Source organism: Macaca fascicularis, chromosome 8 (genome assembly GCF_037993035.2).
Source record: "Macaca fascicularis isolate 582-1 chromosome 8, T2T-MFA8v1.1".
Taxonomy (NCBI): domain Eukaryota; kingdom Metazoa; phylum Chordata; class Mammalia; order Primates; family Cercopithecidae; genus Macaca; species Macaca fascicularis.
Window position 1 is genome coordinate 20,100,910 of NC_088382.1, and position 12,684 is coordinate 20,113,593.

Here is a 12,684-nt window from a genome sequence, read left to right on the forward strand (position 1 = left end):
CTTTCTTTTAAACTGTAAGTTCCTCCCAAAGTTAGTTTGGCCTAACTAAACAAGAAGCAACTGAATGAGCAAACATAGCTTGGAGATTAAAGCAAGATGGAGTTGGTTAGTCAGATCTCTTTCACTGTCTCCATTATAATTTTGCAGTGGCAGTTTCAGACTTAAAATGAAATTAAAATGTTAGGGCTGGGGGTAGTATTGTACATTTTGTAATAGGGCTACCTGAGGTTGATCCACTCTGCAAAGCCATGGTAATGAAGCAAGTCCAGTCAATGATGCTACTCTGAGAATTAGAGTGGATGCAACTCATAGATGTGTTGAAAAGTTACCTTGTTTGCCAGAACAATCATGGTTGCAATATTAGAAGTTAAATTAAGTACCTAAACCAGCGGAGTGAAATTCAAGAATAGGAAGCGTTGACTAGGAAAGCTACTTGTTGAGACGGGACAAGGGTATAGTTTAGGAGTGTCAGAAAAAACATACATAGTGGGTTTTGGCACAGAAAGCTTAGGATCCTTGGGTGCTGTGAAACTTCTTTGGAATTCAGGACTCACCAACAGAAGCTTCTAAGGAGTTTGAATTGAAAAATTATGGGATGTTGTTTACATTAGAACTAAGAAAACTGTGAAAAGAGGGCTGGCAGGAAGTGGGCTACATAATCCTGGTTACCTGTCTGTAAGTGTCTCTCTCTTTACTTTGTACTGTTTTTTTCCCTCCAAACAATGCTTGTAAGGAAGACTTCTTTCCTGTATTTTCAAGATCTTTTTAAAGTGTAAAACTCGGTTATTAGAGATGGTGTAAATTTGTATTAGATTTCTAAAATACATGCAAGAAGTGAGCTTGCATAAAGGACTGGTTTCTGTTTCTGTTATTTTCAGAGACAACTGTTACCAGTTAAGAAAGTAGGACACTATCTGTGCCTCTTTTGCAGGTTCAAGATTTCACAACAGGTGGTAGCAAATGTATCTGTGGGGGGTCCCTTTTTCAACTTTGTGCCCCTCCCCCCAGTCATCTCAAAAGAAAAGATTCAGCGTTTTGAGAAAGGCACGTCCACTGTGCCGCTCTTTGAAGGACACTTTCAAGTTTTCTTCTGTCCAAGTTTTCTCCTTTATGCTCTAGAAGTGAAAAGGAGAAAGAGATTGAACCTTATTATTTTAAGGTTCATGAAATTGAAGCACTTCATAGTATGTCAAAGTCTTTTTCAGAAAAGCAATTATTCCTTGTATTTTGGGGGAATTGGTGATTACATATTCAATCTTCTTTTGTTTTATATTTCTGTTGTTGAAGCCTCTAGAAGTTTTAACTCTAATCTCTTATGCTTAACATTTATTTTCATAGGTCATTTTAGTTATAATTTTCCCGAGAATCGGAACTAGTCCATTGTGTCATGTTTTTTTTTCTGCCGCACTAAGTAGCTGAACATACTGAATATATTTAAAATGTGATGAGTTGATATTTCCCTTTTAAACAAACTAACAGACTTTGGATAAAAAAGAGAAGTGTTTATTTTTAGAAATAAGGAAAGTATTCAAATTTTTTCTCAGTGCTATGCAACAAGTATCACAGAAGTGCTTGTAAAGTGTATTAGCAATTTTTATTAAGTGTACTAATGTATAAAGCAGAAATATAAATACTTTTATATGCTTTTTATTATCTTTAACCAATAATAACATGTTAACTTTTAATTTCTTGGTTAAAGAAACATTTTCTGTATAGAATATGAGTAACTTTACAACTAATATGGATTTTGTACTTTAAAATACATTTTTCCATTTTGTGAATATCTTCTCTGTTTTTTCTGGCAGAGCCACATGCAGGGTTCAGAATAGCTTTCAACATGTTTGACACCGATGGCAATGAGATGGTGGATAAAAAAGAGTTTTTGGTGGTATGTATATTATATGCTGCGTTTTTATCAATAATTAAATATTGCTTACTTATATTTTTATGTTTTTGCCTTCTTGGGAATACTACTGTAGAGAAAAGAGTGAAAAATGTATACTTTTGCCTTTATTTAATAAAGTATATACTCAGGTACTTTGAACAATATTTACATTTTACAAATATAAATTACATTCAGTGTATGATAATGATTATCGTTGTTTTTACATAAAAGTGTGAAATGTATCAGGTGTTTTCTGTTGGGTGGATAACAGACAGTCCTCAGGTTATATATGCCCAGTTAATAATCAGTCCCCATTATGTCATCCACCTAGGCACAACTCCTTCCATAGGAACTTCTCTTCCTTCTCAATATAGGATTCATGATTTTTGTTTCTCTTTTCTCTTCCACTTACTCCTGCCTTGTATTCCAGTCTTGTCCCCACTTCCCTGTTCCTTTATGTTACGTTTGACCATAGGCTGATAGTTCTTAGGTATTTACCTTTTGACATTTCTTTGACTGGTCCAGCTCTGGCACTGGTCTGACAGGGAGGTCAGTTGCTCCCTCAACTTCGCACAATCTCCTTCCAGAATTTTTCTCTTTCTTTTTACCTATGTATTTTGCATCTCTTTTTGTGGCAAAATGCCTCGTGTGTTTTCTTCTCTGAAATAGAAAATACTATTAATTTATTCCTTAGAGTAACATGGTCTGCTCTTAGCATGTATGTTACACTCTGTCTTTACCTACACTTTCTGAGTAAAAAGGAAGGGAAATCAACAGCCATTTTCTTTTCTTTTTTTGTTTTCTTTTTAAATTATGGCCCTACCTCCTAAACAGCCATTTTATTTTCTACTTTTCCTTTGTAACGTAGCTGTTAAAAATTCCTCAGAAAACCTCTGAAAGAGCTTCATATTTACTTCAGAAGCTGAAACTCAGAGGAAGTCTGTGACATCATTCTTTTTCTTAGTAGGAAAGAGAAAATATAAAAATCCTCATCAGAAGCTAATTAGTAGCCATTCAAAGAGAAACAAGCAGACTAATTACTGGGATTTATCAGAAGGCTTAAATTCTCGCCCACGCAGCCCTTGCCCAGGTGTAGTCCCTGAGCCAAGCCGCTGGAGCTGGAGCCTTCATTCCAGTGCTTTGCAGAGTGATGGGGAGATGGCGGTTTTCAGTTTGATTACAATAGCTATAGATGTGTTTCTGCCATCCGAAAATGGCCAAGGTTAGTGTTGCTTTCTTATGATAGTGCACAACTGTATTTTAGGAACTTTCAGAATGGGCCTGTTTTTCTACAGAACGTTCTATGTCCACACTGCCAAGTTCCATCCCCCTGATTTAAAGTAGAAGATTAGCTTTTGGAATTCAGTCCTTTGGAAGTTGCCTGTGTGGATGTCTGCATTTTAGAGATAAAGTAAAACTGTAATATTAAGTACATTTAACTTAATTATGGGTTACCGATACCAAAGGATAGATTTTCTTGGGGGAAAAAAACTGATATCAGAAAATAAATCTATAGCAGTTTAAATGTTCTTGGTGGATGAAGCTGTTTTTTTTGTTTTTGGAATATACCTAGTCCAGAATAGGAGATAGGTGCCCAGAAACTCTTGTTGGATATTTGATTCTTGATTGATTTCTTCGTCAGCTTCAAGAGATATTCAGGAAAAAAAATGAAAAGAGAGAAACTAAAGGAGATGAAGAAAAGCGTGCAATGCTGGTAAGAATACTTTATAGTAGCTTTAGGTGGGTTTTCTAGGCAACAATTATTTTATTCATGTTAAGAAACAGTAATTAAAGTTTGTAACTTTGAAGCTGTCCCCTTCTTGAAAACTTTGTAAAGTTTTTATGTAGAAAAATTGCTTCAGTATTTATATGCATTGATATCAATATTTACTTCAAATATTGATATTAAACATCTGTATCCATAATCATTCATTAAATCATTGTCATCCATATCGTTATCTGTGAGATTTGAAGGGTATATCATACAATAGATTAATACAGATCATTATGCATGTAAAAATTTAAAGGTGAATTGCAAAGATTTAATTATAATGTGAGAGAATTTAGTGGTAATACAACAATGTGACTGTCGAAACAAATATAAGGAAATAATATGTTTTCTTGCATTCTTAGATGTGTATATTAGAGATTCTTCTTCTAGGATATATAATATTTTCATCTTTTTCTGAAGTTAGAGTCAAGCAACATTACCCTCCATCTTCCTAACCAGTTTTATTTTTGTCTGAAGTATTTCAGCCTGACCATAGGCCAGGTTCACATAATAAAAATAACAAACAGGTACTAAGGCCTTACCATCAGGCACTATACTAGGTGCTTTCCATACATTTCTCATGTAATCTATCCAACAATTCTCTTATTATCCCTAATTATAGATGAGGAAACTGATAATTGGGAAGGTTAAGCATCTTGTCCAAAGTTACATAGTTATTAAATGGCAAAGCCAAAGATTTGAACCTGTGTCTGGCCAGCTCCAAAACTTCACTTTTATCCACTATGACATACTTCTTTGATACTTAGATAACCAGAAATATAGTGAATTTTGTTGGCATGTAAATGATATTTGTTTCATTTGCAAATTGATGTCCCTGTGCAGTAGTTTAATTGTCCTACATGGAATTCAGATGATTAACTTCAGAGAGCTAAAACTTTATTTTTGTTATTCTCATTTTTAAAAGAATATTAGGTTTTGCTTAACATAGATTATCTATAGCAGATGGGTGCTATATTCAATCCCAATATATTTATGAAGTATACATTTATATTTAGTTGAATAAAAGCAGATTTATCAGGATTGTGTAGCACATACTGCTTTGTAGGATATTTGACCATGCTATTATTCTCAGTAGTCATTGAACATCCCTCAGTATACTATTGATAAAGCTTATGGAAGACAGTCTTAAAAAAATTCAAAGAGTTGATTGTAATGTTAGTTAAGTATTAAAAGGGGCAATAGTAGTTCTCTACTTAATTCAGGTCTCATGATTTTCAAATTGTAATTAATAAATACTACATGAATAGTCCCATAATTGCAACTGTTTAGAGTGTTAGCAAAGAACACTCGAGAATTGAATGCTTTCTTAAATTTTATTTCTTGTAAATAATATACTAAATGAGTAAACAGTTATTTTAGTTTTGATATATTACCTCTAACTATAACTGACTGAATAGGCGAGTTGTTAATAAAATACTATTTAAGGAGGTTGAATAATGTTAATGAATCTATTGATATACTTTAATGATAAAGTAGATAGTATTTCAATGGATATAAATATAATTGTTTTATTTATTTATACGACTTCCAGAGAGGACTTATGCATCCTCCAATAAAAACACAGTATTATTCTAATCATTAACATTTATTAATAAATCCATCAAGTAATAAAGGGAGATAAAAAAGAGAAAAATTATAGCAGGCAATGCACACTGAGAAAGCCTACAGTGTTAGTACAAAATTTGGCTCTGAGCATCACTGCAGCCAAGGTATAAGAAATTTAATATTGATTTAATGCAAATATTTTATGATAGTGATAGAGTAAAACCTCATTAACTTAATTAGGGAAAATCCATCTGAATTATAAAATCTAAATTATATCAGCATACCCTAAATTGTATTATTTTATGTTTATATGGGTTTATGAACCATTCCCTTGCAAATATGTGGGGAAGGAGATTTAAAGAACAGATTAAAATAACTTTTAAGTAATATAATATATAATTTGTTTATTTATAAATGAATGCTTACTAAAGTCTTTGATAGTCACAGGTATGTCAGAAGTATTCATTTTATATAACTTAAATAGCGCTTCTAAAATTTTACTTTCGTATTTTAGCTATCAGAACTCTTCCTTAAAGCAATTCAGAAATAATCTTTAATCTTTGGAACTTTAATCTTTGAAACTAACAGCACTTTACAATACAGCTCTCCAAATAGTCATTACTGTGTTTAGCGATAATGATAATTAGTGTTAACATTGTTAGTTAGTCACATTTTAAATAATGCAAATCTGAACCAGAGAGGTTTTATTTTATATTACTTTAGTTATCAAAGAATTTAGGTATAAAATTTTTTTTAGTTATACTACTTTACTTAGAAAAGAATATGTAAAGTGTAAGGTGATGTTATCAAGGTGATAGAAATGACAATATGATTCCACATATTCTTAGAATATTTTGGCTGAGTTTTGAGGTAGTTAAAATTTAGCTTATTGTGAAAATATATAAATTACCTAAGAGAGACAGTATAGCACAGGCTCAGGAACCAGATTTTTGGGGTTTGAATATTAGCCCTGCCACTGATTACCTGGGTGACCTTGGACAATGCCCTTAACCTCTCTGTTCCTCTGTTTTTTTCATTTGTACAGTGGGGGCATTAGGAGTGATGACCACATGTGATTGGTATGGAGGTTAAAGCACATAGCCACTTAACCATGTGAAATGTAATAAACACTCACAAAGGTTAGCTAGTAGTAACACTTAAAGTTATTCTTTAATTAGTAGAACCATGCAGCTACTTTAAACTGAATCTTAACATACCTAAATAAAAATTAAATCAAAACTAAAGTTAAAAATTTTCATATGCCAAAATAAAACTGTGATTCAGAAGGGAAAAGGGAAATGAACATAACATTTCTTGGGACCCTTATGTGCTAAGCTCCATGCTGTGCTCATTGTAAATGTTACTCCCATTTAGTCCTCATGACAGTTCTACCAGGTAAGTAGTATACCTGCTTGGAGATGAGAAAACAGTCTTAGAGAGATTCATGTGCCTAATGTCACAGCACTGATCATAGCAGAGCAGGATTCCAGCACAGGTCTCTCTTACCATTTCCACTGCCATACTGCTGCATCTGGATTTCCCCCTATGCCATGTAGCATTGCGGAAACATGTCCAAATCAAACTGCATACTTCAGGGCAACGTGTTTTACTCAAAGCAGTAGTTCTATTCGAAGGTTATAATGAAATGGTTGAAATGAGCACAAATTCATTTAATGTTTAATTATCTGAGATTTTTAAAACTTTGCTACTCATCTTTAACATTTATCCCACTTGTATTGTTCGTGTGTATATAAAATGTAGCATAATGATTTGCCCTTCCTAATTGATTATTTTGTCGTCTTTTTCCTTTTTTCTTTTGCTGTACTTGGGTTCATTCTGAAATATGACACTTCATTTGGCCCTTTGTGCTGTATGTCAGCGTCTTCAACTTTATGGATACCATTCTCCTACTAATAGTGTATGTACAATACTTTAAATGTTCTTTATGTATATAGCCCTCACCTGTTATACTTGATAATGTTATTTCTTTATATAAAGCTATAGCTGCTGTTTATTCGTAGAATGTTTTAGAATTTATTGAATACAATACGTGCAGTGAAGCCTTAATGTTACATTTCATTCCTAGATTTATGCAAAGACTAAAATATGCAGAATAATTATGTATCTTTAACTTTAGATTGAAATAAGGAAAAGGTAAGTGTACAACAACTAAAACATAATAATTGAAATTTTATATTTTTTAGCAGTATTTGAAGAGTTATGTAGAGAGAGCAGATTCTCAGGCTATGTTCCTGCAGAACACAGGTATTTTATGAACCAGATCTATCCATCTTATGTACAGTCTTTGTTCAGTTCTAATAAAGAAGTGTCTTAATGGATAGACTTTTTTTCATTTTCACTTTTGCTCACAATTTTTTTTCAAAGCCTTTGTTTCCTGCCGTTTCCTCTGCTCTGCACAAAAATCTGGTGTAAGCTGCTACTTGATATGTTTATATCAGTTTATCATATTATTTCTAAAGAGGATAATGACTTTCAGACTTGTCTTGAAAAAATTGTGAATTTCTGTAGATGAACTTCTAGTTGTACTCTTCTTCTTATGCTGAGCTTTCTTCTTTCTTTTCTCCTGAGAAAGTCAGCACTTTTGGTTAGCCCAGCTACTAAAGAAGAACAGGCCATGGCCCTTTTTGAATGTAAACATGTACAGTTCACTTGATTTCTCCAAGGATCCTTAAGCCTCCTACAAGGATCCCTCAATTTATACAGATTCCATCATAGGAGCCCTTGAATTCAGGGTCACTGATTTGATTTAATATTATCCAGCTAAAAGTATTCTAGTTGTAGTGTACAATTCTAAAAGTAGGTGTGTTGCCTCCTATATTGGATAGGTAATCAAAATTCCCAACTATAAAAACTAATTTTTGTTATAGATTTAAACAGCTACTGGAGGCTGATCACCATAAACTAAACCCAAGATGTTTTTCCTCGTTATACAAAATGGACCTGCAGTGGGTTGAGAAACAAGCCAAGTCCATAGGATCCATATAAATAATTTTGATTACTCGTAAGATACTTTAAATTTTTTTCTACAGAAATCACTACTCTTTTCCATTAAGTAAAGCCTGTCATTTCCTTTAAATTTTTAAAGGATTACTCTTAATGATTTCAAAAATTTCTAGAATGTGTAAGATGAAAGTCTCACAGATTATAATGCCATATGCCATACAATACCTAAGACTTTATGATTTTTTTTTTTTTTAGACGGAGTTTCGCTCTGTCTCCCAGCTGGAGTGCAGTGGCACAATCTCAGCTCACTGCAACCTCCGACTCCCTGTTTCAAGTGATTCTCCTGCCTCAGCCTCCCAAGAAGCTGAGATTTACAGGCACACACCACCACGCCTAGCTAATTTTTGTATTTTTAGTAGAGACTGGGTTTCACCATTTTGGCCAGGATGGTCTCGATCTCCTGACCTTGTGATCCACTTTGGCCTCCCAAAATGCTGGGATTACAGGCGTGAGCTACCATGCCTGACCTATGATTTATTTTTCTAATGTAATATGTCATCATTGTATGAACCATTTTTCTAACTTTGACAATTTTTATTTTTCCCTTAATCTCATAAGAAATTTTCATATAGGGTGATTATACATTAAAAAAAAAAAAATCTTAGAATAATGTTGCTAAAAGAAAATGGATGCTAATATTGCTCTAGTTTAAACTACGTATGCAAATTGCAGTCATTAATGAGAATAATATTGAGAAGCAGACTTAAATCACAAATTTTATTTATATTATACCTGTTCAATAAAAAAATTATGATTTTTACATTTTATTGTGGTAATATATTTTTTCTTTATTTCATTTTATAGAAGACAGCTTTTATGTAAAATGCACACGATAAACTGATGTAACAATGTCATTTTTACATACAGTCTTAAATGTTACAGGATTTTTCGACTCCCTTATGAGTTTACTTGGTTAGATAAACTATATTTCCTATACTAGAAAAATATTTGCTCAATAAGGAGTTATTTTCATAAACTACAAGCAAACAAGGGAAATTCATTTACAGTTAAAAAAATTCCAGCAGCCTGAAAATGTATATGAAATATCATTGATACAAGTATTATACAAATCGATTAGTATGGTGTTATGAATTAACTAGCAATTATCTGCTAGTTTCCAGAGTTGTAAATTAACTCAAGAATCTAATTTGAGTATAGATCACAGAGCTGGATTTAAACTAAGAAATTTATAAGAGCCAGTTTCTACCTTTAGGAAGAAGTTTCCTCAGGGAAAGCAGTGACCTGCTTGGCTTTTTACTATGGAGATAGAGATTCTGTGGTCCCTGTAGTGGACTGTTCTAAAATTTAATCACTCTTACAGTAGATTATGCCTATTTTCCATCACAGTATTTCCTGCTACAGTATAAAACTAAGCATACATTTTTGTATTCTTGAAGACAGCTGTTACCTTATAACCTTTTCTGTTCCAAATAACCCTGATTCTTTTCATATTTCTCATGTGGTCAACTCTTAATTTCATCATTGCACAGTGATGAAAAGAAGTACAAAAATTCAAAAGGATAAATAATGCCAAAAGTCAAGTACATTTGACTTTGGCATGCATTACAGGATTTTTTAAAAATAATATTCTTAATTCTCCTAGTTTCATTGCCGACAGAAAGTATACCAGTTTTTATACTGATTCTTTGATGTATTTTGAGACTTTTTTATGGACTAAAACAATATCAATATTCTTAAATGATCTGTATTTGAAAACAATGTGTATTCTCCAATTTGGGATACAGGATTGTAATATATACAAATATATATTACCAAGCATGTTAGTTATGTGTTTTAAATCTTCTATGTCATTACTAATGTTTTTGTCTGCTTGATTTGTCAATTAGTATGTTAAATTATACGTTACAATAGATTTGTTAACTTCTACTTACAATTTTCTTAATTTTTGTTTTATATATTTTGAATTGTTACCTGTATAAGATTATAGATTATTTATATCGTCTTAGTGAATTGAGTCCTCTATTATATCCTATCCCTAGATCTCTAGAAACGTTTTTTGCCCTAAAATCTCTTTTAGTTATCAGAATAAATATACTACCTACCTCTATTTTAGTGTTTTATACCACTTTCTTTTTTTTCTGTAGTGATGATGAAACTTTCCCTGATTTTTAAAATATATTTTAGTTCAGGAATTTTCTATAATTAAAATGTAAATATACAATAAAATAAATAATGATAGAATTATAACCACCATATAGATGAAGAAGTAAAATACTGCCATATACCACGAATCCCCTTCATGTGTATCCCCACTCATAATCCCTCAATGTCTTTCAAAAGATAAACACAATCATGACTTTTATGTAAATCACTCACTTGCTTTGTTCTATGGTTTTAACACCTACTTATGCATCCTAAACAGTATAGTTTAGTTTTACCCCTTTTTGTAGTTTATGTAACTGGCATCATGTTATATGAATGTTTCTGTCTCTTGTTTCTTGGGCTCAACAAATCATGATTGCCAGTTTCATCTGTGTTGTATGTAGTCCTAGTTAATTCACTTTTTTTACTGTAAACAGTGGCTTTCAAGCATTGTGGTCTGTGATCCTATTACATGTCGAAAGTTGTTGAGGATCCAAAAGAGATTTTGTTTACATAGGTTATATATTGTATATTTACCGAATTAGAAGTTATAACTGAGATTTTTAAAAATATTAGTCTATTTTAAAACAATAATTTAAAAACTCATTATATGTTAACATAAACTTTTTAATTTAGAAAAATAACTTCAAAAATGTAGTGAGGAGAGTGGTATTGTTTTACATTTTTTGCCAATCTCTTTAATGTCTGGCTTACCAGAAGACAGCTGGTTTCTCATAGCTGTTTTGCATTCAATCTGTTGCAGTATGTTATTTTGGCAATAAATACTGTCAGTTGTTTACTTTGAAGTGACAGGCTCTTGCTTGGTTCATTTTCAAAAAAATGTCTGCCACATACTGAAATCTGAATAACCATGGTTTGTCTATTAGTTGTTCTTTCAAGTAAAAGTGGTGGCTCATGAAAAAAGTGGCTAGTTCAGCTTGCAACACAAATCATCACACAGGTGTTCTTTCTGAAGACAACCACCATGGTACTTGAGTATGCAGCAGTAGTGCTGTATGCACACTCACACCAAATATTTTTTAAAAAATTCATTCTTCTATGCCTCTTAATTTCTCCTTAACAGTTTGCCATATTTTTATCTTTTCATGCTGCATTCTTCATATTTATCTTCCGGTTCATGAATTCTACTAGAGATATATGTAATCTGATGTTAAATTTCAGTGGTTAAATTTCTGAGAGTTTTACTTGGCTATTTTTCTAAGAGTACAACAATTTTCGATTGTCTGTTTTTTCCTGAATAATCCTTTCAGATCTAGCTTCGTATTTTTCAAAGTTATCAAAGTTATTTTGCATTTCATATCTAACCATTTTGGTGTTGGAAGTCTGCACATCTGGTTCTGTTGTTTCTGCTGGCTCTCACTTAGGGTGGCTTATGTTCTTTTGTCTTCAGCAGTTTTGCGTTGTGAGCATACAATTGTTGTCTCTGTTCAGATTCTTTGAGGACTAGATTAAGGATATGTTCTCCCTGGGAGGATTGTGTTCCGTTTTCTTTTTCTTTTTTTCCTATGATATACCTGGGGTGCAGTCCCATGTCACTTTAAATAACAAGTCTCAGATTACAGTTTTTAGGGCCATGGTTGTCATGGTGACATGAAGTATAAAGATATAGTTTTAATTTGTGTGTGTGTGTTTGTGTTTAAATATCACTAATAGCAAAGACAGTGTACTTTACTGTCTGTTCCTATGGACTGTTACTTTATTTTCCCCTAGTTTGTTTAATCTCTGAATAGAACCTTCTTAGACCCTTTATTCAGACAGGGTATTTGGCTGTCTGAACACGGGAACTTTAGGGAGCCATTATTCTGCTTACCACAGTGATATATTAACCATCTCTAAATCAATCTTCTTTCCTCCTAACTTCCTTTTTCCCTCCTTTCCTCCTTCCCTCTTTATTTCCTTCTTTCCTTCCTCTTTTCCTTTTTTGTCTCTTCCTTTCTTGCTACCTTCCTCCCTTTCAGTCATATGTGGCATGGAATGCCTTGAAAGGGATCCTGCTTTGGCTCAGCCAAAAAGGCATTGGGCACTTTTGACCAAAACTACAAAGTTTAAGAAAGTTCTATCAATAACAGACTCTGAACTTAAGCAAAAAATGTGTCAGACTTACAGGACACACTACATCCAGGACATCATTTTGCCTATGCCTTTCATTTGTGAAGTTCTGGGCTTCCTATCTGTATATTCTTTTACCTCTTTTAATGAAGGTCTACACACTTAACGTGACATCTGGTCAAGGGGCCAGTAGCTCAGATAGCAAACAAAGATAACAGAGAAAACTTCAGGAAGTCTTGGCATATTGGCCTATTTACATATCAAA

At 32.8% G+C, this 12,684-nt stretch overlaps 1 protein-coding gene across 7 annotated transcripts in view; it reads left to right on the forward strand.

Moving 5' to 3' along the window:
* The window catches only part of MICU3 (mitochondrial calcium uptake family member 3), a 93,977-nt gene that overhangs the window by 55,254 nt on the left and 26,039 nt on the right, over nucleotides 1-12,684 (forward strand). For 4 of the 7 annotated variants that reach the window (XM_005562653.4, XM_005562656.4, XM_065518910.1 and 1 more), the window contains 3 exons: nucleotides 1,806-1,888; nucleotides 3,528-3,599; nucleotides 7,102-7,140. In XM_005562653.4, the coding sequence (XP_005562710.2) occupies nucleotides 1,806-1,888; nucleotides 3,528-3,599; nucleotides 7,102-7,140 (194 nt within the window). Of the gene's footprint in view, nucleotides 1-1,805; nucleotides 1,889-3,527; nucleotides 3,600-7,101; nucleotides 7,141-7,429; nucleotides 7,488-12,684 lie in introns of all 7 variants that reach the window. The other 3 variants (XM_005562654.4, XM_074000328.1, XR_012417096.1) reach the window with 2 other exon arrangements.